Source organism: Euprymna scolopes, chromosome 44 (assembly GCF_053919585.1).
Source record: "Euprymna scolopes isolate OS-2025 chromosome 44, ASM5391958v1, whole genome shotgun sequence".
In the NCBI taxonomy this organism is placed as follows: Eukaryota; Metazoa; Mollusca; class Cephalopoda; order Sepiida; family Sepiolidae; genus Euprymna; species Euprymna scolopes.
This window is the reverse complement of record NC_136525.1, coordinates 32,781,357-32,809,307: the sequence shown is the minus strand read 5'-3', so window position 1 is coordinate 32,809,307 and position 27,951 is coordinate 32,781,357. Positions and strand designations below refer to the sequence as shown.

General features: G+C 33.3%; 2 protein-coding genes across 2 annotated transcripts in view; one reads left to right on the top strand and one right to left on the bottom strand.

Annotated features, from left to right (window-relative positions):
* Positions 1-27,951, top strand: part of LOC145268767 (N-acetyltransferase 9-like protein) — a 183,928-nt gene that overhangs the window by 22,275 nt on the left and 133,702 nt on the right. The gene's annotated exons all lie outside the window — the stretch shown is intronic.
* The window catches only part of LOC145268766 (putative sodium-coupled neutral amino acid transporter 12), a 102,702-nt gene continuing 74,794 nt past the window's right edge, over positions 44-27,951 (bottom strand). Inside the window, exons 9-10 of the mRNA XM_080124365.1 lie at positions 26,101-26,194; positions 44-12,146 (exon numbers count right to left, since the gene is read on the bottom strand). Coding sequence (XP_079980491.1) covers positions 11,380-12,146; positions 26,101-26,194 — 861 coding nt within the window. The 3' untranslated portion in view covers positions 44-11,379. The remainder of the gene's footprint in view (positions 12,147-26,100; positions 26,195-27,951) is intronic.

Here is a 27,951-nt window from a genome sequence, read left to right as displayed (position 1 = left end):
TTTAAATATTTGTTACAAATATAAAACAAAAATAACGCACAAATGAAAGTTATTCAATCCATTGGCAGATGAACAAAATGAGTATTTATTCAAGAAATAAAAGATGAAAAAAATTATTTTGTGTTCATCATGCGATGAAAAAAAGAAAAAAGAAAGAACAGCATTTGGTGTGCTTATGCAAAATAAAGCGCTATCGTCGACAGTTTACAGAAAATGCCAAAAAGGTGCCACATCACTGAATTAATGAAACTGCAGCAACCAACGTCATTTCTGAAAACATATTTGCTATCATTGGTTTATTATAAAAAAAAAAAAAAATATTTATCTTGGTTTGAACAACAAAAAAATCATTAAAAAGAAAAAAATATAGAATTTTTTTTGTTTGCTATCAGTTGTCTGTTATTCAAAAATAAATATTTAAGAAACTTACCTTACAATGAGTGTTTTTTCTTCATTTAAATTTTTATTTTTTTAAAGTTTCGTAAAAATTGTTCAATAATTATTCATTGCATTTTCTTCATAACAAAAATATCGTTTTCATTTTTTTCATTTAATTTTTCACTTAATCATCTTTGTAATAACAGAAATATATTTTTCATTAAAAAAATTTGGCCAGTGTTTAAGCATAAAAATAAAAAATTCTGGTGTTTTCCATAAACGCTTGGAAAATTCCAACAATAGTCCTTATTCTGCACAAGTACCACATTCTTTACATCATGGCAAATTATTCAGATGAGACGGATCAAGATGGACGTGCAAAATTATCACAGTTTTTACATGCAAGATGTTCCATAACGTTAAAATAGTCAACAAATATACAAGAGTACATTCAGTACTCCATTTGTGAGAGTACACACTCCATCAAAAATCAAAAAATTACGCTCAATTCATATTCGCACAAAAATTCACATTCATAAAAAATAACATCTCCTTCAGTAAAAATAAACATATATAACCGAAAAGAAAGAAAAAAGAAAAAAACATCAATCGATTTCTGAACATTTGAGATGAGGATCGATTATTTGTATTCTTTGGACTATTGTTCTCATCTTGAGTGTTATTTTGACGACGTTTCAATCGATGTCACCTCCAATTCACAATTGTATTTAAATTATAGACAGAAGAATAGTGAACAGTAAGATGACTCAAAAAAGTTTCAGTACCATTGGTTTCTAATGCAAGGAGTGAAATTTTGCTAGTGCAATAAAAATATTAGTTAAAATATTCAATTAAAAAATGTGTTAAAAAATCAATTTGCCAATAAAATCGAATTTTTCAAAGTTTAAATCCCGTAAATAAATTAAAATATTCTTTTTTTTTTTTTGCTATTTTTATTTGGTTGTTTATTTATTTTTGAGGAATGTGACAAAATTCAGAATGCTTACATTTTTTATCGTCTTTTTTAGAGATGCTTTAAAATTATTTTAATTGTAAATTAACCCCCCCCCTTTCAGTGATGAAAAGCACTTTTTAATTAAAGAAAATGTATTAAAAAATTATTAAAAATATTATATATTTTCGTTTTTCAGATATTTTCCGTATAATAATATATATTATATTATTACACTGAAAATATCATTAAAAAATTATTATATTAAAAAATTGATATATCAAAAATAGTATCTTAACTATTAAAAGTATTGAAAAATGTATTACATTAAAAACTTATTACATTAAAAAATTTAGCTAAAAATATCGCAATTTAATTTTCCTACGTAAAATATTGAATATAAATTCATGAGTAAAAATTTCAGGCATTTTATCATGAACGCCATGCATCAATAGAATAGTTTTGTTCATTTTAAACAATGAAATAATTAAATTAATAAAAATGCAACACATATTTAGTAAACTACCATCAGAGAATAATAACTTGTTTGAAATTTATAATTTAAATATGTTTCGGAGCCGTATATAACATAAATTAATTTTCCCCATTCTGGGTCTAAATATAAACACAAATTCCAATGAACAAAGGTTTTTGCTTGGAACTGCATTTCTATGGAACTCTGTACCGTGCATCTGCTTTCCAGCTGACTACAACATGGTCTTCTTAAAGTCCAATGTAAACAAGTTTTTGAGTCGTTCCTTTAAATAAATTCTGCCAATTTTCCTCACTACTGACACTATGTTGTCTCACTAAACACTTTACACCCCTTAACCCTTGTTCTCGAGTAATCTTCAAGACTTGATAAGTGGTGACTCCCTTATAAATAAAAAAAAAAAAAAGTGGTTCCTTTGACTAACGTTACTGGGATATATATTTCACGAGAAGCACTCGCCTAGCTGAAAACACTATCAATAATTTCTCCCACTCTTTATCTGTGCCTAAATCTAAATGTACATTCCATGAACAAAGCTTCTTTCTTAGAACTGCATGCCTGTGGAACTCTCTTCCATTTGCCTGCTTTCCGGCTGGCTATAATAAGGTCGTATTCAAGTCTAATGTAAACAAGTTCTTAATGAGCCGTTTCCCTTTAAGTAATCCAATTTACCAAATTTCCACTACTAACAATTACTACGCCACTGTACTATTGATCACTGTACACTTATTAACCCTTATCCTCGAGTGGCCTCTAGGCTTTGATAAGTGGCGACTCCTTTGTAAAATATATATATATATATATATATATATATTTCAACATTAAAATCTTTTTTTGTTGTTTAAGCTTATGGTGGCCATACTTTATTTAAGAAAGTAGGCGTGGCTTATGTTTAAGACGTCATGACCTAAATTTAAAAGGCAAAGAAGACTTTAAAATGATTTAAACGAGATAAAAATGTTTGTTGTGCAACAAAAATCAGACTTTTTCTTTTTGTTTTTTTTTTTTTAACTTTTACTTACATTTGTTTTGGAATTATTTGATTAAAAAAAAAAAAAAAAAAAAAAAAAAAAGAAAGAAAAAAATATTTACTTCTGACATGCTGAAGATTACATTTTCTGAAGAATTTGCTAGCATACATAGTTTAATCAATTACCAAACTTGGTTAAAATAAATGGTCTATCTTAGAACTGATTTAATTTTGGGATATCTAGATCAAAGGTCACAGTCACAAAAAAGGTGAAAGATACACTTTTGGCAATAACTTTGGTTCTATTCTTCCTAGAGATTTGCTACAAGTGGGCAGTTTAACATTTAAGTAACCTGCCCATTAGCATTTTGTTTGGTTCTTTATTTTTCATTCTTTTTGGGCGTTTATAGATCTTCCCACTCCAATTATTACTCATATATACATTTTTTTTTGTAAATAAAATTTTATTGAATTCATTGAGGATCTTTTAAGTAGGTTTAAAGCATCAGGTGAATACGGTATTTTGGTGAAAGAATCTTTTGGTGAAAGTTTGTGTTGTCAAAAGAATGCCAGCCTTTCCCAAAAAATCAAATAGAACATAATGCCTAAGTTAAATAAAGATTTTGTAATTATTTGATTAAATAAATTGGCCCATATTGTAGCCAATGAAATCATGCATCTTATATAACCATAAGTTCTGCTCGTGAAAAGATTGCTAAAATTCCAAATTTTGATGAAATTTCAACTTTGGATTTTTCCAAATTTGATGCATGGGTGTTTTTCAATAACAGTAACCACCATGCAACATTTCAACTTTAGCAGATAGATTTTTTGAGTTTTGGCATAATTTTAGAAATACTTCATACAATACTGCATCAATAAAATAGTTCCATTGGTTTTAAACAATGAAATAATTAAATTAATAAAATGCAACACATATTTTACATTGTCAACTGAATAAAAAAAAAAATTTCCTGTTTTTCTTTCAGTAAAAAAGGGAAATTTAAATTTTACCACGTATTTGTGGGTCAAATATTTACGTATGCTTTGGAGACTTGAACATTAAAAGCAAAGGATGAATGCAAGTTCATTATTTAAAAATGATCAAGAAACAGGCTATAGGATAACCTAAACGACCTCTTGGAGTTTCAAAATATCAAAGTTATCAAGTAAAAAAACAATGAACTGGTTTGGATACATAATCAGAAGATGCCCTGAATTCAATGTATACCAAGCGTTTAAAAGTCTCTTGGTGAAGAACCTTGTGGTAGGCCTCCAAAGTTCTAGACTGATCAGATCCGCAGCATAGTTTTGTTTGAGAAATTTTTTTAATTAAAAACAGAAAAATTTTCTAATTAAACACTAAAAAAAAAAATTTGATAACATATTTTATCTATCTATTATCTTATAAAACTCGAATCGTTTCGCAACCATCCATCTGGTTTACAGCTTCTGATTTGAAAAATTCTGTGCATATGTAATAAAACATAAACAAAACCATGAAAGCTTTTTTTTTTTTTTAGTCAACAATTTTTTTTGCATTTAAAATATGGAAATAAAACTAAATCTCTTATGCTTTTTTTTTTTAAATCAGCATTTTGAAAATTTTATATGTATTTTTCATTGCAAGTTGGAATTGTTTTCAAACAAAACAAATGTTTACGATTTAAACTATTTTAAAGTCTATTCTTTATTTGACAGTTTAAATATGTTAAAATCACTCAGATCAGCTTACCCATTCATTCAAACCGTTTTAATAAAAGAAAACTACTTATTAACACATAATAACATCTAACTTTTTATAAACAGAACATAACAAAAAAATAATACAATAAGTAACTGTTACCAAAGACAATAACAGTGACATCTTATAGTTAACTGGTTGGTCAAGAAAAAAACACGAATTAAAACAATTTAACTAGTAACTCCTAATTCTTACTAACTGTAGCCACATGCAATAGCAGTTACTTTTCTTACATACTAGCATTTCAGCCTGGCGTTGCCTGGATGTTTGGAGGTGTATGTTGAGAAAAAAAAAAAAAAAAACGGTTAATTTTTTTTAATTTTGACCCCTATTATGACTCTAACATTTGTTCTGGGCTCAAATCAAGTTATTAAATTATTGGTTGTTTATTTTTGAAGAATGTGACAAAATTCACAATGCTTACATTTTCGATCGTTTTTTTTTTTTAGAGAGGCTTTAAAATTATTTTAATTGTAAATTAAACCCCCCTTCAGTGATAAAAAGCACTTTTTAATTAAAGAAAATGTATTAAAAAATTGATTCAAATATTATATATTTTCGTTTTTCAGATATTTTCAGTATAATAATATTTATATTATTACATTGAAAATATCATTAAAAAAATTATTATATTAAAAATGTCCAAATAACCTATATCTAAAATTTCAAGTGTTTAGACCCAAAATTGCCGGAGGAGTTTAGTAGAGTTCTAGAAGGTGAAATCGTTGAACTTTGACCCCTTAACATCCAAATTTCTGGCCGAAAACCGATTAAAGATTTTCCCAAATCTCAGTACCCTGTATATCAAATTTCGAGTGTAGACTGAAAATTGACAGAGTTATTGCGTAGGGAAATGTACACAGACACGTTCACTTTTATAGATATATAGATTTGCTTTAGTTTTCATGATTTAAACTATTTGAAAGCTTTTTTTTATTGCATTAGATTCCATAATTGGAAGTTTAAAGACGTTAAAATTACTTGGAAATATTTATTAATACTTTGAAGATTAGTCAAACAATAGACTTTTTAACCTGTTAAAAATGGGCAAAAGTTATAAGCATTCATTTTTGGTAAATGCTTTTGTTAGAGTCGCACTTTTTTGCTTACAAAACCATTTGGCAGAAGTGATGTCACACAAATTTTAAAGGTACTGATGACCAACACTATATAATGTAGCCTTTTTTTTTTTTATATAAAAGCAAATATAAAAATAGAAGTTTTGGTAAGTTTTTTTTACTTGGTTTCCACATTAATATTTTCCTTTAAAATAATGACTTAAAAGTCTTCGAGTATGCTGAAAACGAATATCACATTAAAATGAGTAGTTTTTCGGATATTAAGCAATGTAATTCCTTATGTTAAAAATGGTGGCTATTGTATGTGCAAGCGTGCATATTTTTGCCATAATTAATATACTCACTATTCCATAGCTAGCCATTACATATACTGACCCAATGGGTCATGGGTAGTCAGTATAATTATAAAACTCTGAACCTTACTTGCTTGCATCTTGTCTTCGATGCTTGGGTAATTCCATTTTTTAAAAAAAGGGATGACAGGTGAAATTATATATATATATATATATATATATATATATATATATATAGCTTAATTTAAAAGGAAAAGAGAAAGTTCAATTCCACAAAGGAGACTTATCCGGATAATGTCAAGCTCAACAATAATTATTGGAGCTTATACAGTGCTGTGTGGTAATTTATTTTAACGGTTTGTGGGGTGTCTATTTTCTATGGAGTGGGTAATTTTGATTTTGATCACTCCTAACCCACACACCAATGCTGGTTTGTCACCAGCTGAACTAATGTTTGCATGGAAAATCAGGTCCGTATTTGACAGAAATATCAAGTGCAACCAAGACAACAGCAATGAGAGAAATCAAAATTACCCACTCCATAGAAAATAGACACCCCATAAACCATTAAATTACCACACAGCAACAATACACCCCCTATTTAGCCATAATACATATACTCCTGAATCTCAATACAATGTTAAAGACCATATATAATCTTGTATATCATACTATATATAATAAGCTTCTTATTTATTTAGAATTCAATAAAACTTCCCAACATTCTATAATTCCTCTTAATCTTTTTCATCCCTAATGAACCTTACGCTAGACGTCGCATCTTCCCCATGTTACCTAGCACCTTCTCTACTCTTCTGATGAGAAGCATTAGGCTTCGAAATGCCTTGGCATAAAGAGTCCCTTCTATCCCCCAAATTTTGCCTGTCTTCCATTATTAAATAAATGATACATTCTATATCTACCAATATATAGTTTTGTGTCTTCATTTCATACTCTTGTTGTCCTACTATATATATGTGTGTATATGTGTACACAAATGAGCATGGCTCAAAGGTTAGGGAATGAGGGTGGAGAGTTGCATGTTTTGGTTTCAATTCTAGTTTATGTTTTATTGAAAATAACCTAAGAAATATTAGAGCATGGTTGAATAAACAGAGTAAAAGGAGCAAGAGAAATACATTTTTCAGTTAATTTATGACTAATTTAAACAATTAATACAGACTTTCTTTTTCAAACATAACTAAATCCTAGAACTAAAGCATAATTTAGCATGTATTTTATAGTATTCAAGTATATAAGAAAAAAGCCTTAGAGAAATAGGTGTTGATTAATCCATATTCAGTAAAATAACAAATTATTAAAATTCAAGGGAGAGTTTAATTGCAGTGTATCCCTTGGATTGAAAATTTTTCTTCAAAAGTGTCAATTGTTCCAGGTATAAATTCTTGTCTCTTCAGAATTGATTGCATCGTTTTGTTTATGGGATCTACCCATAAATTCATTTTGTAACAGTGTTAGTGTATCTGAAAAGAAAAATTCCAAGCAAAATGAGGATTTTCTTATTGTCTTAAAAAGTTATTTTCTCGTTTTTTTTTTTTTTTTCAGAGGGGTTAGGTGTGTGCACTAAGATCGAAGTGAATTTTGAACTAAAACAAAATGTGAAACCGGTTTTTAAATAAAAAAGAAACATGTTTTTTTCTTCAAAAGAAGATATTGAAATTGAACTGCAAAGACTGCAGGAAAATGGTGTAATTGAAAAAGTTGACTATTCTGAGTAGGTAAGCCCCACTGTGAATGTTAAAAAGAAAAATAAGATTTGTGCCAATTTTCTACAGGTCTTAGTGACTGTCTAATGGATCATAGTTATCCACTCCCATCCCCTGAAGATAAAGCTGAATGGAGGGAAAATTTTCCCCAAAATTGATCTATCTGAGGCTTACCTTCAGGTAAAAGTCAGTGAAGAATGTTCAACGTATGTGCGTATCAATATCCATTTAGAACTCTTCAGACTCAAAAGGTTTCCTTTTGGTTTGAAAGTAGCTCCAGCATTATTTCAGCAAATAATGGACATGATGTTTGCTGATTTAGGTTTTGCAATTGCATATTTGGATGACATACTTGTAAAGAGTAAAAATGTGCAGGAACATCAGAGCAGTTTAAAAAAAAAAAAAAAAAAAAAAAATGGAGAAATTCAGCTTCAATTTGAGTGCCAAAAAAATTGAATTTTTCTTAAAACATAAAATATCTTTGTCAAATCACTGACAGCCAAGGCAGAAGACCGGATCCTCAGAAAGCAGAAGCAATCGAGAAGATGCCAGCACCTAACAATGTCGCTCATTTAAGTTTATCATAAGTTGAGAACACCATTGAACAAATTGTTAAAAAAAAGGACAAAAGTGAATTTGGTCAAAGGAGTGCCAAAGTGCATTTGAAGAGATTAAGAAATGCGTACTATCTGATTTAGCACTGGCACCCTTTCATGGCGTCAGATGCAAGTGACTATGGAATAGGAGCAGTACTTCTCCATAGACTTGAAGACGGATCAACAAAGCCAATAGTTTATGCATCCAGATCACTTTTGCCTGCAGAAAGAAACTATTCTCAAATTGAAAAAAAAAAGTTTGGCAATCATTTATGCAATTAAAAAGTCAATAGATTTATTCATGGCAGAATTTTTACGTTTAAGACTGACCACAAGCCCTTGTTGACTATTTTTGGCTCTAAAAAAGGCATACACACACTGCAAACAGATTTCAATGATGAAGCATAATTCTATTGAACTATAATTTTAAAATGGAGTACATTTCATCCAAAAATATCGGACATGCAGATGGACTATCCAGATTGATTAGAAAGTGTGCAGAACCTTTAGAGGATACAGTAATAGCCGCATTGAGAGAGGAAAAAGAACTTTCTGGACTGCTGTGCAACATGATTTGAGAGTTACCAGTGACTATAGACGATATCAATAAGGCAGCAGAAACAAATGAATTCATTGTAAAAATGAAAAAACAGGTGCAGTTAAATGAAAAGTCAAAGAAAGAATTAAAAATTTCACCATTTTCTATTTGTTCGCAGACTTTATTGTATATGGACAGAGTTGTCACACCGACCACACTGCAGAGGAAGATTGTAAAAAAATTCCATAGTGGTTGTCTAGGCATATCTAGAATGAAGGCCTTGATACGCGAATATGTGTATTGGTCTAATATGGACCGGACATGGAAAATTTGTAAGAGTGTCAATGGTGTCAGCTAGCAGCAAATGCATCACGTGTACAGAGACAAGCGTGGCTGAAGACGGATATACTGTGGATTCAGTTACACATTAACTACGCAGGTCCATTGAATGGACATTATTTCTTAGTGGACGTTGACAGTTTCACAAAATGGCTAAAAGTGTTTAAGTGTAAACATCCGACATCAACGAGTACTATAGATGCACTAAGACTACTCTTCAGTTGTTTTGGAGTACCTAAAACTATTATTAGCGACAACGGCACCCAATTTACCAGCAAAGAATTCTGCAAGGCCATATCCATTGAACAACTGCAATATACCATCCAATGTTAGACGGCCTTGCAGAGATTTGTAGACACATTCAAAAAAGCTTTGAAGAAAAACCAAGGCATGGACACTGATGAGAAGAGTCTCGAAAATTTTTTATCTGTGTACAGGATCACTCCTAACCCAAACACTAATGCTGGTTTGTCACCAGCTGAACTAATGTTCGCACGGAAAATCAGATCCGTATTTGACAGAAATATCAAGTGCAACCAAGACAACAGCAAGGAGAGAAAATCTTTTGACAAGGTTCTACAAACCTGATGACAATGTACTCTTCTTGAATTATAGGATTGGGGGAAGCTCTTAGGAAGAGGGGATTGTTATGAAAAGTTATATTTTGTAAGTAGTAAATTTGACTGTCGCAGGCATATAAACCAGCTAAGACCTCGACACACTGATGACTACAAACAGGCAGAAGATAATAAACTGCCCTTAGAGGTATAACTCTTAATATTCCTCTACCCATAACATAACCTACTCCAGGTTTGAGAGTACCAGTTTCACAACCAACTCCACCCTCTCAGTGTTAAGGAGAAAAAGTACAATACAAAAGGTATTAAGCCAAATTCTCCAAGGAAAAATTAGTTTAGATGGAGATGTTATGGTGAGGTATGTAATTACCACTGGACCATTTTAAATAAGAGACCGTGTCATCGGCCACAGGATATATGAGAAGAAACACACTAGACTGAACATGATAAACACTACACATTGTCTCTCTGTAAGTACATTAATAAACTTCTCTTTATTTAAACCTACAGTACATGTCTCTTGATTATCCTTATATTATCGCCACCACAGGTTATATCAGCAACTAAGTTTACAATAGCAACTGAAAATAAAGTAAAAATTACTTAACACTTTTATCCAATTATGGTGGACAGAATAAGAACAATCTACCCCAACGAATTTAGCTTGAAATTCCATATATATTGTACAGTTCAAAAAGGTGCATCTGAGTTTTCATTGGTTGAAACTTTGTTTAAATAACAACCAAGAAGAGAATAGTAAACCGAATACAAACTTCATGGCATCAAATTAAATTTAATAGTTTTAAATATTTGAAATTTAAACCATTTGAAATTGCTCTTTAATCATGCACCATTTTGAAACCAGTGTTCCGATATTTAAAATGTTTAGAATGCTAAAAAATGTTGGTTTCTTTTAGCATTTTTAAAAATTATGTTATTCACAGAAAATTTTCATTGCAAAATTTTTGTTTCAATAAATATTTCTAAATCCAATTAGTTTTTTTTGGTTGAAAAAAAAAAAAATAATTGGATTTATTTGGTTGTGAAAATACTAAAAATAAAAATATTAGCACAAATCATCCAAATAATACAAAGTTCATGCTATCAAATTGAATTCAATGAACAAAATGATATTTTACGAACATCTGAAATTCAAACAGCCCTGCATCATTTGTTATAGTGTTTAAATTTTGTTTTTTTTTTCAACATTTTTAAAAAGTTACATTATTTACAAAAGTTTTCATTATAAAATTTCACTATTCTGCAAAATATTGGAATTTGATACAAATGGACTTCAGGTATATACTTATGTGTCATATCGAAATTAGTATAAATTCAAAAAATGATCTAATAGATGTGCTAGATTTAGATTTTACTAAAAATAATAAATACAATTGGTCTGACATTTTCTATTTTGAAATGGAGGATTTTCATTACAGCAAGGGAGATAAATCAGTTTCTCATACAGAATTGCTGAAATGAATTGAAATCCAATAAAACTTTATAATTCCATAAATTTTATTTTTACTTGTAATTATTTTATATTCAATCATTTTTTGTAATTTTTTTAAAGATTTCTACTAATTTCAACATGACACGTGAGTAATTGTGTTTTCATCTGAAATGCATGTATTTCAAATTTCACTTTTTGACAGAAGCACCAAAGTTGTTGATACACGTTTCTGAATTGCACTACTTTTTTGAAATGATATGGTTGACGGTGACAAAAATGAGACTGATAATTGCCCAGATCATTACGATCCAAACCCAAATCTTGCTTTTAAATTGTGACTGTTGCTTTGTTGGGATCGGATGAGTTAGTAACAAGCAATCTTTCCTGGCGTAATAGACAAGCATCGATGGAATGATGTATTGTATGGCAGTTCCGGCATAAGAACCTGTGAAACCGACTAAAAACTCGACACTATCGGTCATAAGTGCAATCGCTAATGGTGGAAGGAGCGCCAACAAGGGGAAGATAATCCTGTCGACAAACCAAGAGAATGGACGTGACTGATTGAAAAAAAGAGTTTTTAAATTATTACGTAGGGTCACTGCTATGATCGGAAAGCTCGAACTGAGCGTAAAAACCGGGAAGAGAACAAGGAAATATTTAATGAACTCGCTGTTTGTGATGGCATCTTTAGGATCTTGGGATGGATCTGGGATGAAATTAAGCGTGTAGACATCGTTGAGTTGTTGGAATGCAAAAATGCCCGTGAATGATAATAATGCATAGAATACCAGAACGAGGATGTAATCGATTGCAAAAAGTCGGAAAATACGAGACTTGTTCTTGATTGGCGTCACCAAAGATGGCAGCGAATGATGGCACATGAAGGAATAAACACAGACACCAAACAGACTGGGGATGGCGGAAAATTCAACAACAGGAGGCTTTCCTTCTCCCTTGCCTTTGATCAGACGTATCAGTGTCAAAACCACCATCATAACAAAAGCTGGAAAAAAAAAAAAAAAAAAAAAGATTTTATGTTTCTGAATTTTTAAGATGAGGATTGATAATTCATATTATTTGGACTACTGTTCTCATCTTGAATGTTATTTATATGTTTCGGTATGTAACCTCCAACCTTCTTTCATTCCGTCAACCATGAGCTGAAATCACCTATACTGAAGATTAAACCCTCAAAAACGTGTAACTTACAACTGAATTTTACCAAATATTTTATCCACTATGCCACTAGTCCTCGTAGAATTTTGGGAGCCTTAAATCCATTTTTGTTTCGAGATGTACAATCTTATTGCACATCACAATTTATTACTACAGATCTATTATTTATAATTAGCCTGGGTGCCCGGTGTTGCGCGGGTGTTTGGAGGTGTGTGTTGAGAAAAAATAAAAGTGGTAGTAGGCAGGCAGGCTCAAACCCATGACACAATTGCGGAAAAGAAAGTGAAAGAAAATCTGACGTCTTACTGCTACTCCATGATGTGACTGGAAATTCGGAACTTTAAAATTTGGCAAAGTCAATCCAACCGATACCATGACTAGCAAAAATGGCTTGCAAAAAATCGACTCTCCTTGTAGAAAACTGCCCAGTTGAGTGTGAAGGAATTAATGTTTTTGACCAATTTTTTTATATTTGTCATCAGAGATGTTGAGCTTCAAAATGATACTGATCTTGTGAAAATCCGTCACCTCTGTCGAAAGTTTTGGACAGGTATTCAAACATACATACATACATTTAAACAGACAGGTGAAATTTATATAATAGATGGTTCATATATTGTGTTAAATTTTATACTCACTGAGAGAATGATATTATGCTACCTGCATGGATTAAATAAAGGGTTTCGTTCTAAATTTACAAGTGCGACAGAAAAATTCCCAAGTGCAACAGAAAGATTTTCCGAGTGCGACAAGTTACATCGACCGAAATGATGCAAGATGAGAACAGTAGTGCAAAGAATGGAAATAATACAAAGAAGATGTGGTTCCTCCACCCTTTGCGATCAACACACATATAGACAAACAGTGATCACAACTTTTTAATTTTTAGTTCAAACTACGTTTTAAAAAGGTGAATAGAAAGTTCAAATTGGGTTTATTTTCGACAAACTTATAACTCTCGCTTCCCTTATTTGGTCCTTTAGTTTGGTTGATTTGTTTTATGGCATATCAACCCTTTTTGAGTTAATTCCAAATACATTCATTTTGGGAAAAGATTTTATGCTTCAAAATTTTTATATCTTCAAATATTTATTCATGATTTTTAGTTTTTTTTTTTTTGTTGTTTTATGGCGTATCAACCCTTTTCAGGTATTAAAAACTAACTCTGGTAATTGTGTTATAAGTTTTTATGTTTAAAGTTCTTTAAATCTCCACATATTTATTCATGGTGTTTTGTTTTGTTTTACGGCATGTGAACCCTTTTTGGATTCAATCATTTTTGGCAAAAGTTCTTATGCTCCAAGTTGTTTATATTTTTATATATTTATTCATGGTGTTAGTGCAATTTTTTTATAGATAAAAATTGTTTGTGGCTTTGTAGAACATGATTGGGTTATGCAAAAGAAAGAAAATAAAACAATATCAATATTTGGTGCATTTTAAGTCAGAAAACTGATATCTTCAACTTGATTTGGTAGCAGCAGACATTCTTTAGTCTTCACATGTCATGACTGATGTTTATGACAAAGGGGGAATAATTGCTGTTTTCTGGGCCAGAATCTATCCATTTAGTACATTGTTGGCAAAATTCTGATCTTTAAGTATTTTTTTAGTTCCTTACATCTTGTGGCTTTATGTGTTGTCTGAAGCAATTATTAAAAAGAAACCTCCTTTAATATAATCTCCCATTATATTATTCACATTATCTACTGAACTAGAAAACTTTTCCCACCTTCCATTATATCTCTATAAATTTGAAAAGAGTGTAAACCTGTGTTATATTTGCTGGCACAACTTTTAAAAGATAAGGTTTTCAATTAATTTACAGCATCTATATAATTCAAACAAATATATGCATGTTCAACCTGATTTTTGGAATGAAAAAGAGGGAGTGAAAGGAGAGTAAAGTGGTCGACTATAGACGAGGACAACCGAAGGCTTCCCTTGCATTAATTATTAACCTGGGTACCCGGCATTGCCTGGGTGTTTGGAGGTATTGAGGGGGAAAAAAAGTGGTAGTAGGCAGGCAGGCTTGAACCCATACTGCAAAGGAGGAAAAGAACATGAAAAAAAAGTGACGACTTTGCTGTTGCGCCTATCGCCAAACTGGAAGTGACATAGGTTTAAATTAAGGCTAAATCGAAAAGAGGGGATGACTTTTGAAAATATCGGCGAAAAAAGCGACCCCTCCCTGTAGAAAAGTGCCTAGTTGAGGATGAAGGAGTGAGTGAGTGAGTGTATTTGTTTAACGGCATTTCAACCTCTAAGAGTCATTTAATGCCAAAAAAGTTTTGTTGATAGGTTTTCAGTTTCTTGTAAAAATTTTTTAAGTTTCTTGAAAAAGTTTATCTTTTGAAGCAAGATGTTTTAGGTTTTCCGAAATATTGTTTTAGTTGTGTAAGAGATTTGTTTTTCTAAACTGAATTTTACTTGTTTACTTCATAGGAGTTTGAATACGTTTGTTTCTTTTAAATAGTTTATGATTTGTTGGGGTTCCACTTCTTGGAACACTTTTCTAATGTTTGTTGTTTTAAAATATTTCTTCCGAGTGTGTTTGTGTTTTCTACATTCTGTCAGTAGATGTTTCATTGTTAGTTGTTGGTTGCAAAGTGTGCAATTTGGTGTTTCCTCCGCTCTGATTAGGTAGGAATGAGTTAATTTTGTATGTCCGATTCTTATTCGGTTTAGTACAATTTCTTCTCTTCTTCCTTTAAAAATTTTTTGTTTTTCGTTTTTAATTATTGGTTGATGTTCATGCAATTTGTTTGCAGTGCATTTGTTCCATTCCTCTTGCCACGTGTTTTCTATATATCCGTTGATTTTTCTTTTTAGGTCTGTGTGTGGTATTTTAATTTTTTCCATTTGGTGGTTTGTGGCTTCTTTAGTCAGTTTGTCTGCTTTTTCATTTCCTGGAATGCCGACATGACTTGGTATCCAGGCTATTATAATTTTTTTATTGTTTTTTTCGGTTATTTCATTGTATTCTTGTATAATTTCTGTGATGAAAGGGTGTTTAGATTTTACTTCAAGGGCCATGATACAGGATAGGGAGTCTGTATATATTATGGCTTTTTGTTCGTTGATGTCTTTGATGTGTTTGAGAGCTATTTTGATGGCCTGCAGTTCGGCTGTATATATTGAAGCCTCGTTGGGCAGTCGTATTTGATATTGATTTTGTCCATCTGTGCATGCTGCACTTGTTCCGTTTATAGTTTTAGACCCATCGGTGTATATTTCTATGTATTCTGCATATTTTTCTCTTAGTTCTCCAAAGTTGCTTCTGTTTGTTATATTATTTGTAATGTTTTTCTTGTAAGTAGTAAGTGTTATGTCGGTTTCTGGTTTGCGTAATGTCCATGGGGGTCTGTCGTTTGTTTTCTGAGTAATTATTGTCGGGGTTTTCATTGATTTGATGTATTATTTCTTTAATTCTGTGTCCAAAGGAGGGTATACTTTTTGGTTTCCTTGAATAAGAGTTTGTATATTGTAAGTTGAAGGTAGTTTTGTATGTTGGGTTTCCGGGGTTGGTTTGTAGTTTTGTTGCGTATTGTAATGCTAGTTTTTTCCATCTTAAGTGCAGGGGTAGTTCTTGGGCTTCTACGTGAAGGCTTTCCATTGGAGAAGTTCGATAGGCTCCCAGGCTAAGTCTTAAACTTTGATTCTGTATTGTTAGTAGTTTGTTTTTGTAGGATTTGTAAGTAGAGCTGTATATGGCACAACCGTAGTCCAGTTTGGATCTGATATGTGAGCGATATATTTTGAGCATTGTAGCTTGATCTGCTCCCCAGTCTAGTTTTGATACTATTTTTAAGATATTTATTGCTTTTTAGCATTTTTGTTTTAATTTGTTAATGTGCTCCTTGAAGTTTAGTTTGTTATCTAAAATGATCCCTAGAAATTTGGTGTGTTGTACTACTGGTATTAGTTGTCCATCTAGTTTGAGCTGTGGATCAAGGTGGTATTTTCGTTTCCTACAAAAGTGGATACATGTGGTTTTGCTTTTGGACATTTTAAATCCATTTTGGTTAACCCAAAGATCTATTTTGTTAAGGCAATGTTGCATTTGTCTTTCAATAGTTGGCATATTTGGTGATGAGCAAGTTATTGAAAAGTCATCAACAAATAGTGTTTTTTCGAATCCCATGTTAACATTTTTGATTATACCGCTGATTTTAATTAGAAAAAGGGTGGCAGATAGTATGCTACCCTGTGGTACCCATGTTTCTTGTGTGTGTTGATCTGATGTTGTATTTCCTAAGCATACTTTAAATGTTCTGTGGGATAGGAATTCTTGGATAAATTTTGCTAGGTTTCCTCTGATTCCCATATTATGAATATCTTTCAAGATTCCATATCTCCACGTGGTGTCATACGCCTTTTCGATATCAAAAAAGATTGAGACCACGTGGTGGTTTCTTATTAGACCGTTACGAATATATGTTTCTAGCCGAATAAGTTGGTCATTAGTGCTGAGACACTTGTAGTCTGTCTAAACTGTACGAACGAACTGACTAAACCAAGATGGCCGACTCTTATTTATATCACCACAAGCAAGGGAGGTAACCATGTAACTGAAGCAAGGGAGGTAACCAATGTCTACATTAACATTGCTGCTGTCCTCAAGTGAATAATTTATTTCTGATTTAACAAGTCCCTTAGAAGCTCAGACGAAGCTCCTGCCTTGGTCAAACAATCAGAGACCTGATCACAACCCTTGATCCATTCTATCTGTATCTCCCCTCTACTCTTCATTTCCTTCAGCCTTGCTACATCTATTCTCAATCGTCGATCGCTTACCAGATTGTTGGAATTCAATGTCTCCACAAGTGATGCATTATCTGTCTTGCAGAGAACGTCTGGCAATTTAGATAACTGAAATACCTCTTGTATCATAACCGCAGTCAAAACACCAGCATCAGCTCCCTCATTCAGAGCAAGAGTCTCTGAGGCCAATGGGCTTTTTGTCACTCTGTCCAATTTCTTTGACGCCCAACACATGGGGGCCATTTTGTCAGTACTTCCTCCAATAAAGACAACAAAACCACCCTGTGAAGATCCATCTTCCAGACTGGCATAAGAGGCATCAGTATAACACAAAATGTGTAAATCTGAGGGCTTTCCAAATTTTGGAAATGTTATAGAACCCTTCTTGGATTTCAATTTTGATAAGGCTTTATTCGCCTCAAATAAGGCTTTTACTTTGGGATGCTTTCCAGTGTTGCTCATTTTACACACATCAAAAGCTATATCAGGGCGTGTTTGAGTTGAAACCCACATCATCTGACCTGCAAGTATCTTCAACTCATGCTTTTCTTCTTCATTCAGTTCATCATTTTTCCTCAGTATCCTCCCTTTGCTTATTTCTATTGGAGATATGGAAGATACATATAGATCTTGTTCTACAGTGATCCCATTTTCCTGTTGATTAACATTCAGTCCAACATATTTGAATGTTCCACTTTCATGAGATCCCACCTTAAATTTTTCTTTCAATGTTGCAATCACATCCCTTTCAAACTCTGTGTTTCCACAGAAAACAAAATCATCCACGTGCATAGCAAGAATTCCAGTCAAATTTCCTTTAATATCATGCCACAAAAACAATGCATTATCATAAGCACTTGCTACTCCTTTTAATTCAATCAAAGCCTGAGTAACTCTCTTGTACCATGCCCGTGGAGCATCATTCAATCCATAGATGCATCTTTTTAATTTCCACACTTGAGATTTAGGACAAACATCAGATGGTGGCCTCAGGTACACATCTCTCTCTAAAATACCACCTTGCAAAAAGGCTGAGGTAAAATCTATGGTCTGCAGCATCCAATTCTTTATTGATGCGGTTAGCATGACCATTCGCATAGCTTCACGGCTCTGCTACCATTTGCTGAGACACTTGTAGTCTGTCTAAACTGTACGAACGAACTGACTAAACCAAGATGGCCGACTCTTATTTATATCACCACAAGCAAGGGAGGTAACCATGTAACTGAAGCAAGGGAGGTAACCAATGTCTACATTAACAATTAGTACCTTGATTTTGTCTAAATCCGCTTTGGTGTGTAGAGATGAGGTTATATTTTTCTAAATGCCACATTAGTCTTGTATTGACCATCCTTTCTGTTGTTTTGCATATACAGCTTGTTAGGGCGATAGGACGATAATTGGTAGGGTTGGAGTGATCTTTTCCTGCTTTAGGAATTGGGATGATATTGGAGTCGAGCCAGTGTTTTGGAAAATTGTTAGTCCACCATATTTTGTTAATTATCTGTAAGAGAATGTTGAGAGATGTATCTGGCATGTGTTTTAGAAATTGATAGTGGATGTCGTCTGGACCGGTAGCTGTATCTTTACTTTTATGAATTGCATTTTTTAGTTCTGTTATAGTGAAAGAGGTGTTATAGTATTCTTTGTTATTGGATGTGAAATTGAGTTTTTCTTTTTCTGCGTTGTTTTTGTATTTTTGGAATTTGGGGGAGTAGTGGTTGGATGATGAGTTTTGGCTGAATTCATTTGCGATTATGTTTGTAATTTCTTTTTTGTCTATAGTTTGTCTACCATTTGGTGTACTTATATTATTTATTGGTGTTCCAAGTTTTTTTCCAGTTATTTTTCTTATTATTTCCCATGTTTTTTTTTATGGCGTGTTGTTGTTCAATTTGGAAATATAGTTTTGCCAGGTTTCTTTTTTGCTTTTTTTTATAATATAGCGTGCTTTTGCTCGTGCTTGTAGGTATTTTTGAAGGTTTGGTTTTGTAGGATGTTGTTTGAAGTGTTTTAGCATTTTTTTCCTGTTGGTTCTTCTTTACATTCTATTGTGAACCATGGCGTTGATTTTGGGTGTGGTTTGGTGGAAGATTTTGGGATTGTCTTGATTGCTATTTCGTTTAGTGTATTGGTGAAAGCTAACATAGGATCTGATTTGTTAATTTTTTCTTGATTAATTAGGTTTGTGCAAAGTTTGCTAAATTCAGTCCGGTTAGCTTTATAAATTTGCCATTTTGGTTTTGATTCTTCTGTTGTAGGTTCTTGGGTTTTGAGAAAAATTGGGAAGTGATTGCTGCCGCACTGGTCGTTATGTACCTCCCATTGGAAGTCCATAAATATTGTGGGGGAGCATAGTGTTAGGTCAATAGCTGATGTCGTTCCTGTGCCTTGGTGAAGGTATGTGTGTGTTTTGTCGTTAAATATAGTTACTTCGGGTGATTCCAGTAATGATTCGATGATTTTCCCATTTTGGTTAATATTCTCACTTCCCCACATTTTGTTATGGGCGTTGAAGTCCCCCATTAATATAAAAGGTATGGGGAGTTGTGTTATCAGATCTTCAATTTTGATTTTATTTAGTTTATGTTTAGGTGGAATGCATATTGAACAAATAGTTGTTGGTCGGTGGAGTGTAACTTTAATTGCTATTGTTTGAAGGTTTGTTTGGAGTTGTAATTTTATATGTGGTATCTGTTTTTTTTATTATAATTGAAGTGCCACCTGTGGGTCGATTATCTGCTTGTGATCTGTTTGTTTGATTGTAGATGTGGTATCCTTTGAAGTTGATGGTGTCCGTTCCTTTTAGAAGAGTTTCCTGTAGGCCGATTATGCTGGGGTCATATTGTGCTATTATATGTTTGATTTCTTCGTAGTTTGGTTTTATGCCTCTGCAGTTCCACTGTATGATGTTTTTATTCATTTTCATAAGTAAGTTCGTTTTTTTCCTTTTCTTTCTGTTTGGTTTTTGTTTAGGTTTTTATATCTATTATTCTATTGATTTGTTGTGTTTTGAGTTGTTTTTGTTTTGTGTTTACTTGAACTGCTTGGTTCCTCAGTCTCCATTTTCTCTTCCTGGTCAGTTCTGTTTTTGGAGCTAGATTTTTTCCTGTGACTCGATTTCAATCAATTCAAATTTGTTTTCATTTTCGATTAATATTGTCTCTGTTTTTTGTTTGTTTTGGTTTTTGGAAAGAGGATTTGTGTTTTCCCGTTGTTTCCAGCTTTCCAGATATTGTGTGTTTATCTTCTGCTTTTGTCCTTGTTCGGGATTTGGATCTCCCACGGTTTATTTGTGGTTTTTGTTGTTCGGGTTCTTTTTTGTTCTTTAGGACTTGTTTTAGATCATTTGGCTGAGTTTTAGAAGATACTGGTATTTGTTTCTTGTTTTCGTTTTGGTTAGTTTTTAAAGTTTCAATTAGATTTTTGAGTTCGGAGATTAGTTTAAGTAGGTCTTAGTTTTGGGTTTGGTTTGAAGTTTTTGTAATGTCTGCGTAATTGTTTATTTTTTCTCGAGAGCTTGCTATTTTCCTTGCTTCAGGAAAGGGCACGTTTTGTTTGCATTTTATTTCGGCTATTTCTTTTTCTTTTGTGTAGATTTTGCATATTTTAGAGTATGCTGGGTGTTTTTCTTGGCAATTTGGGCATTTTGTTTCGTTGGGGCATTCACTTTCAGTGTGGTTAGGTTCTTTTAAGCCACATTTTCCACATATTTTCTGTCCTTTGCATGTTTCTCTGCTATGTCCATATTTATGACACTTATAACATCTCAGAGGGGCTGGTATATATTGTTCTACTTTTTCTATTGTGTATCCGATTTTTATTTCTTTGGGAATTTTTGGTGTACTGAAAGTTAGTACGTAGGTTTTTGTAGGTATGGTTTAACCATTCCTTTTTATATTTATTTGAACGTGATCGATTACTCCCTGTTTTCTTAGGGCATTTTCTATTTCTTCTGCTGTAGCCAAGGTTAATTCATGGCTTTTTATAACACCTTTTGATGTGTTTAGTCTTTCATGAGCATAACTTTTGCATTTATAGATATGGAATTTTTCCATCTCTAAAATGTTTTTTGCGTCTTTATAGTTGTCGACTGTGACAAGTAGATTGCCATTTTTCATTTTTTTTGCTGTTTTTGGGTTGCTGTTTTGAGACAAAATTTTTTCAATTAAGAATGGAGATAGATCGCTGATCTTTTTTCCTTCTAAGGTTTCAATTACTATGAATCTTGGGTATTTTTCTTTATCAATTGTTTCATAGTTATATTCTTGCTCACTGTCTGAGCTGGTTACGTCAGAGTGGGTTCTTTTCGATTTTGTTGTATTTTTTTTTGTTTCTGGGTTTTTTGTTTGGGTTTATTATATCCATGGAAGTTTGTTTAGATTTTCATCTCTCTTGCTCCCCACCCTCCTCGGAGCCCGAAATTGGGAGATGTAAGGGGGGAAACCCATTCGCCCTTTCATCCCAGGGATACAAAAGAGATATACTCAATTGATTGAGTTTGGTCCATCATTTCCTGTTTCCTCCTTTAGTTTCTTCTTTCCCAGTTTGATAGAAACGTTAGTTAGGGAGCAGTTGTGTGGTTTTTGTCTCATCAATTGATTGGCCCTTGCCATCGCCTTCTAACACTTACCTGGTTTATCTATGTTTGTAGTAATGAAATGTATTATCTTTGTATTAGAATTTTTAAAAATTTTTTTTATTTTATTTATTTTTTTTTTTTTGGATGTTATAATTGACATTTTCAGTGTAAGGGTTAGGGCTTGACATGACTAGCCGATTGGTTGGATCGGGCCTCTCCAACCGCCCATCTAGCCTAGTAGAAGGCCAAAGTAGAGTGTTGCAACAGATACCTTTATTTTCCCTAGGCATCGGTTTCTCAGCCACCAGGATCCTTTTCCTAGGCATCACGGGCTGCCACCCACGGCCAACAGGTAGCCCCGTTGAGGGACTTTTACCCTCTGCAGGGGGGCAGTCGGTGTATTCTAATGCCCTGCCGACAGGGTCAACCGGGAAGTAGGGAAGGAAAAAGGAAGGAGGGGGGGGGAACTGGGCTGTTGTTTTTATTTTGTTTTTGTAGAACATAATTAAGTTTTACAAAAGAGAATAGAAAACAAAAACAGAAATCGATGTAGGTGCATTTCGTCTCAGGAAGCCAATAGGCAGCCTGATCTGGTAGCACCAGTGAGGATGAAGGAATTAATGTTTTTGGTCAGTTTTTTGCTATTTGTTGTCCGAACCGTCAAGCTTCAAAATGGTACTGATCTTGTGAAAATCTGTTGCCTCTGTCGAAAGTTTTAGGCAGACATACATTTAAACAGATAGATGAGATTTATCTTATAAATTACACCATGCTGTAGGACAGGTGCAACAGCTTTCCCAGGATTACTCCACTTATCCTTGATGCTCACTTTATAATACCAATTGTTTAGTAAAAGAATATAGTAGTTGCATGACAGATCTATCTTGTACATGCACCATCTTGCGTTACATTACTTAATACCATCTTGTGTTACATTGCTTAATACATGTTCATTAGTGTCTACATATATAATTGCGTAGGTGTGAGGACACGACTGCACAACTCAACAGATCAATGCATGCGAAGGACGCTGGTGTCAAAAGACAATTCAATTCCTAAGCCGATCTCATCACGATCAAACAGATTTTGTTCTCATAATCACGTTAGATCACTGCAGTTAAGCAATATAGAGCCTGGTCAGTAAGTACCATTTGGGAATACCAGGTGCTGTATGAAGGAAGATATTGACACCTCCCTGCAAGAATTGCAATAACTTAACACCATCATCTTCCCCTGATGGAGATATGTGACTGAGATATGGCTTGTGAATTTAATATTGTCTTGACACTTCTTCCTTTGAAGGAAGACGGTTCAACCCGCTTCGGATGAATACCGCCGGCATTGATATAGCTAATATCCCGTAGCAAGCAACAGTCAGGTGAGATGGAAGTTCAGGGTACCAGATTGTGTTATCAACAGAAGCCAGCTCATCAAACAACTCTTTATGCTCTAGTGTTCCCTTTGAATAAGGTTGATTAAACTTTCACGAGAAACACACGTCTAGCTGAAACCACTATCAATAATTTCCCCCACTCTTTATCTGTGCCTAAACCTAAATATGCATTCCATGAACAAAGCTTAGAACTGCACACTTGTGGAACTGTCTTCCATTTGCCTGCTTTCCAGCTGACCACAATATGGTCATCTTCAAGTCCAACGTAAACAACTTCTTGAGCTGTCCCCTTAAGTAATCCAATTTACCAAATTTCCACTACTAACAATTACTACAACATTGTTCCATTTACTGTACACTCTTTAACCCTTATCCTCGAGTGGCTTCTGGGCCTTGATAAGTGGTGATTCCTTTATATATATATATATAAAAAGAAAAAAAAAAAAAGATGATATTTTTGATAGAAGATGATCCCTTTCTTATTGAACCTTCAATTCCAGTCAAATGTGTCCAATCACGGATAACTCTACCAAGTTATCTTCTTCAACCAAGCATTCTTCTAGACTAATCCTCTCACAACTTGCTGGGCATCAAATATCAGTTTTTTGGGGTTTTTTTTAAACAAAGGAATCACCACTTATCAAGGCCCAAAGGCCACTCAAGGATAAGGGTTAACGAGTATACAGTGGTCAAAAGGACAATACAGTAATTTTTAGAAGTGTAAATTTGGTAAATTGGATTACTTAAGATAAACAGCTCATCAAGAACTTGTTTACATTGGACTTGAAGACGGCTGGAAAGCAGGTAAACGGAAGACAGTTCCACATGTGTGCAGTTTTTAGAAAGAAGCTTTTTTCATGGAATCTACGTTTAGGTTTAGGCAAAGATAAAGAGAACCAGAGATTGAACCCTGATCTCCCTGTGCATTAGCAAATCATTATGCCAAATGAGCCGTGAAAATGAATAAGGTGAAAAAAAATCATAGGCAGAGCGGGGCAGCTGCTGCTTTTGTCAAAGCCTGATACAGGTCAACAATTCAGAATTCAGTTTTTAAACTGTTGGTTGCTGCTGCTTTTCTTCAAATACTTACGAGAGTAAGATTTCGTTTGGTTGTTTTATAGCATATCAACCTTTTCTGAGCTATTTAATCCGAATTCAGTAATTTTTGAAAAAAGTTTTTATTCTTCAAGTTCTTTATATCTTCAAAAATTTAAGATGTTTGGTTTGATTATTTTGTAGAAAAAAAATTTTGTTTTTGATTTTGCAGAAAAAATTGAGTTTTGCAAAGGGAAAGGAAAAAAAAAAAACAATCAATATTTGGTGTATTTTTAATCAGGAAGCCACTATCTTCAGACAACCTGGTCTCCCCAGGGGCAAAGTGGACCTGGGAGCAATGGCAACTAAGGGGAAAGTCCACATTTTTCACAGGTCCCAAATGGAGCTTTGCCATTAGATATCTTTTAAGGTCATACGCAGAACCCATAAGAGTAAAAAGAGAGAAAGTCTCCTGTGCGTCATGAGTAAGTTGCTAGAATCTGTGTTAAATACAGAAGTAATCAAACATCTCAACAAAAATAACCTTCTTAGTGACACTCAATATGGTTTCCGTTCTGCTAGATCTACAGCAGATGTCCTTACAGTTATATCGCATAGGATTAGCAAATCTCTCGACGGTGGCAATCTTTCTAGGGCAATTGCTCTTGACATATCTAAAGCCTTTGATAGGGTATGGCATAAAGGTTTACTTCATAAGATCGCTAGCTATGGTATAGCTGGAAAAGTCTTCTCAATTATTAAATCATTTCTTTCTGATAGGTTCATAGGAGTAGTAGTTGAGGGGCAAAAATCAGAAGCTCACAGTATTAATGCCGGTGTCCCTCAGGGATCCATCCTGGGCCCAACTCTTTTCCTGATCTACATTAATGATCTTCCAAATCATATCCTTACATCATTTGTAGACATTTATGCTGACGACACTACCATTTATGGTACCACATCTAAGACAGTAAACGACCAAGTTCTCTCCAATTCTCTCTCCTCTGATCTTGAGCACGTAGTACAATGGGGAAAGGAGTGGCTGGTTACTTTTAATGCATCTAAAACCAAGCTTCTCTCTTTACATCATCAACATTCTAATTCACATTTGTCATCAATTGAAATGAATGGCTCTCGTCTTCAGGAGGCCTCAAGTTTTGACAAGCTTCTGGGCTTGACCATTACTCCTGATCTTAAATGGAACACGTATATCAAATCTGTTTCCAAGGCCGCTGGAAAAATGGTGGGATCTTTCTATCGATCCAGTAGATATCTCACTGCTGATGCTATTCTCTACCTATATAAGAGCCAGGTACGTCCAAGGATGGAATACTGTTGCCACATCTGGGCAGGAGCTGCTAGAAAGGACTTGTCCTGCCTTGATAGAGTTCAAAATAGACTTCGTAGCCTCGTAGGAGATGTCCTTTTCTCCTCCTTGCAACCTCTATCTCACAGAAGAGATGTTGCGAGTTTGTCTCTGATGTATCGTTATTTTCATGGAAAGTGTTCAACTGAGCTTCAATCTATGGTCCCCCCTCGCCAAACTTTCACAAGAAACACTCGTCTAGCTGTAAACACTATCAATAATTTCCCCCACTCTTTATCTGTGCCTAAACCTAAACGTAGATTCCATGAACAAAGCTTCTTTCTTAGAACTGCACGCCTGTGGAATTGTCTTCCGTTTTCCTGCTTTCCGGCTGACTACAATATGGTTGTGTTCAAGTCTAAAGTAAATAAGTTCTTGATGAGCCGTTCCATATAAGTTATTAAATTTACCAAATTTTCATTACTAATGATTACTATATTGACCAATTTCTACTGTACACTCTTTAACCCTTATCCTTGAGTGGCCTCTGGGCCTTGATAATGTGGTGATGCCTTTGTAAAAAAAAAAAAAAAAAAAGAAAAGTGCAAGACAAAGAGCTTAAGTTTAAAAGTTTTTAAGTTTAGTGAATATGAATTCAATTGTGAAACGGAAAATACGAGTGAACACTAAAAGTAACTTACATGTCCATCGGAAAACTGAAGTAAATATTTGAAGAAATCCTGTCTTTTGAACGTTAAAAAATGTAAAAGGACCAAGACATATTGCGAAAAGGACCTGCAAAAAGAAAAGGACACATTTTGGATTAATCATTTTCAGGAGATAATCAACTCTTATTTCTGCAGGTCACATTTAACATAGCAGATGCTAGGCTTATTGATCAGTACCATATTTCTGCTCTGAAAAACATTAAATCATGTGATATTTTTTAGCTGATGTAATGATTCATTACATTAGTGTTCACTTTTTTTTGTAAGTAAATGGATATTATTTGACAGAGGGCATAATCACATTGACACACTGATTCTTGTTTGGATCACTGAAGTTAAGTAACATTGAGCCTGGACAGTGCTAAAATGAGTAACCATTTAATAAGACTAGGTGCTATATGTACTTTGAAGTGTGGAGAGGAGTTGGAATTTTAACACTTTTCTTGCACAAGACATGACACATAAAATAATGCAATGGCTTCATGACTTTAGAGGGTTAAGGGATTCTCGGATCCGATAGTATTTAAAATTGTTTATTTAAAAATAATTATTTTAACATACAAACTAAATTAAGTAAAATTATATTTAACTAAGGATATTTTTTTAATTGTCTGTTGAAAAGATTTTTTATTTTGTCTTGTTTGTTTCATAAATTTATTCATTTATGAAACTCACTTGTTTGTCTTGAATTTCAATGTTTTTAGTTTTCATTCAAACTTGCAATAAACAAATGATCTAACATTTTTAGGGTCAGAATTTGGTACCAATCAAATACACCAGCACCTTATCTCAATTCAACCTTAAAAAACTGTGCAATATTCTAATTAAAGCTTTAAAACAACACTTAGCTATGTTGAAATAATATTTCCATCATTCATCCAATCAAAAAAATATAGTTTAAAGCTTTAAAGGTTTTATAAAATCACAAGCAAGTGACCTGGTGTTGCTCAGTCATAAGATATTTTAATTCATGCAAATTACATATTTATTATTATACAGACAATTCTCTATGTATTATATTGAATCTAATAGATAGTAGTGACATGAAAAGTTAAATACATATATATAAGTGAAAATGTCTGTCTGTGTGTCTGTGTATATTTCCCTACCAAATAACTGTCAATTTTCGGTCTACAGACTCGAGATTTGACATAAGGAGTATTGAGATTTGGGAAAATCTTTTTAATCAATTTTGGGTCAGAAATTTGTTGGCAAGGGGTCAAAGTTCAACGATTTGACTGTTGAAAACTCTACCAAACTCCTCTGCAAATTTTGGGTCTAAACACTTGAAATTTTAAATGTAAGCTACTTGGAAATGGATCAAACTTTATAATTTAATTTGAGTCCAAAAAAAAAAAAAATGTTAATGGGTCAAATTTGGGGTCAAAGTTCAAAAATAATTTTTAACCTCTGCGGTCTCTACTCAGCCAATTTCTGGTCTAAACATTTGAAATTTTACATAAAGGGTATTCAGAGATAGGGTAAGCTTTTAATTGGTTTGGGTTTAAAATATGAGCTGCCAAGGGGTCAAAGTGTAAAAGATTTGACCTTAGCGGTCTTCTGCAAACTACTCAGCCAATTTTGAGTCTAAAAATTTGAAATTCATACATAATAGGTGTTCAGACATGCAGCAAACATTTTAGTCAGTTTTGGGGAAAAAATTTGGCTGCAAAAGGTCAAAGTTGAAAAAGTTGACCTTTGCAGATTCTACCAAATTTCTCTGCAAATTTTGGGTCTAAAGACTTGAAATTTAAGATGTACGTAACTTAGACATGGGTAAAATTTTCATTTTGATTTGAAACCAAAATAATGGCGTCAAATTGG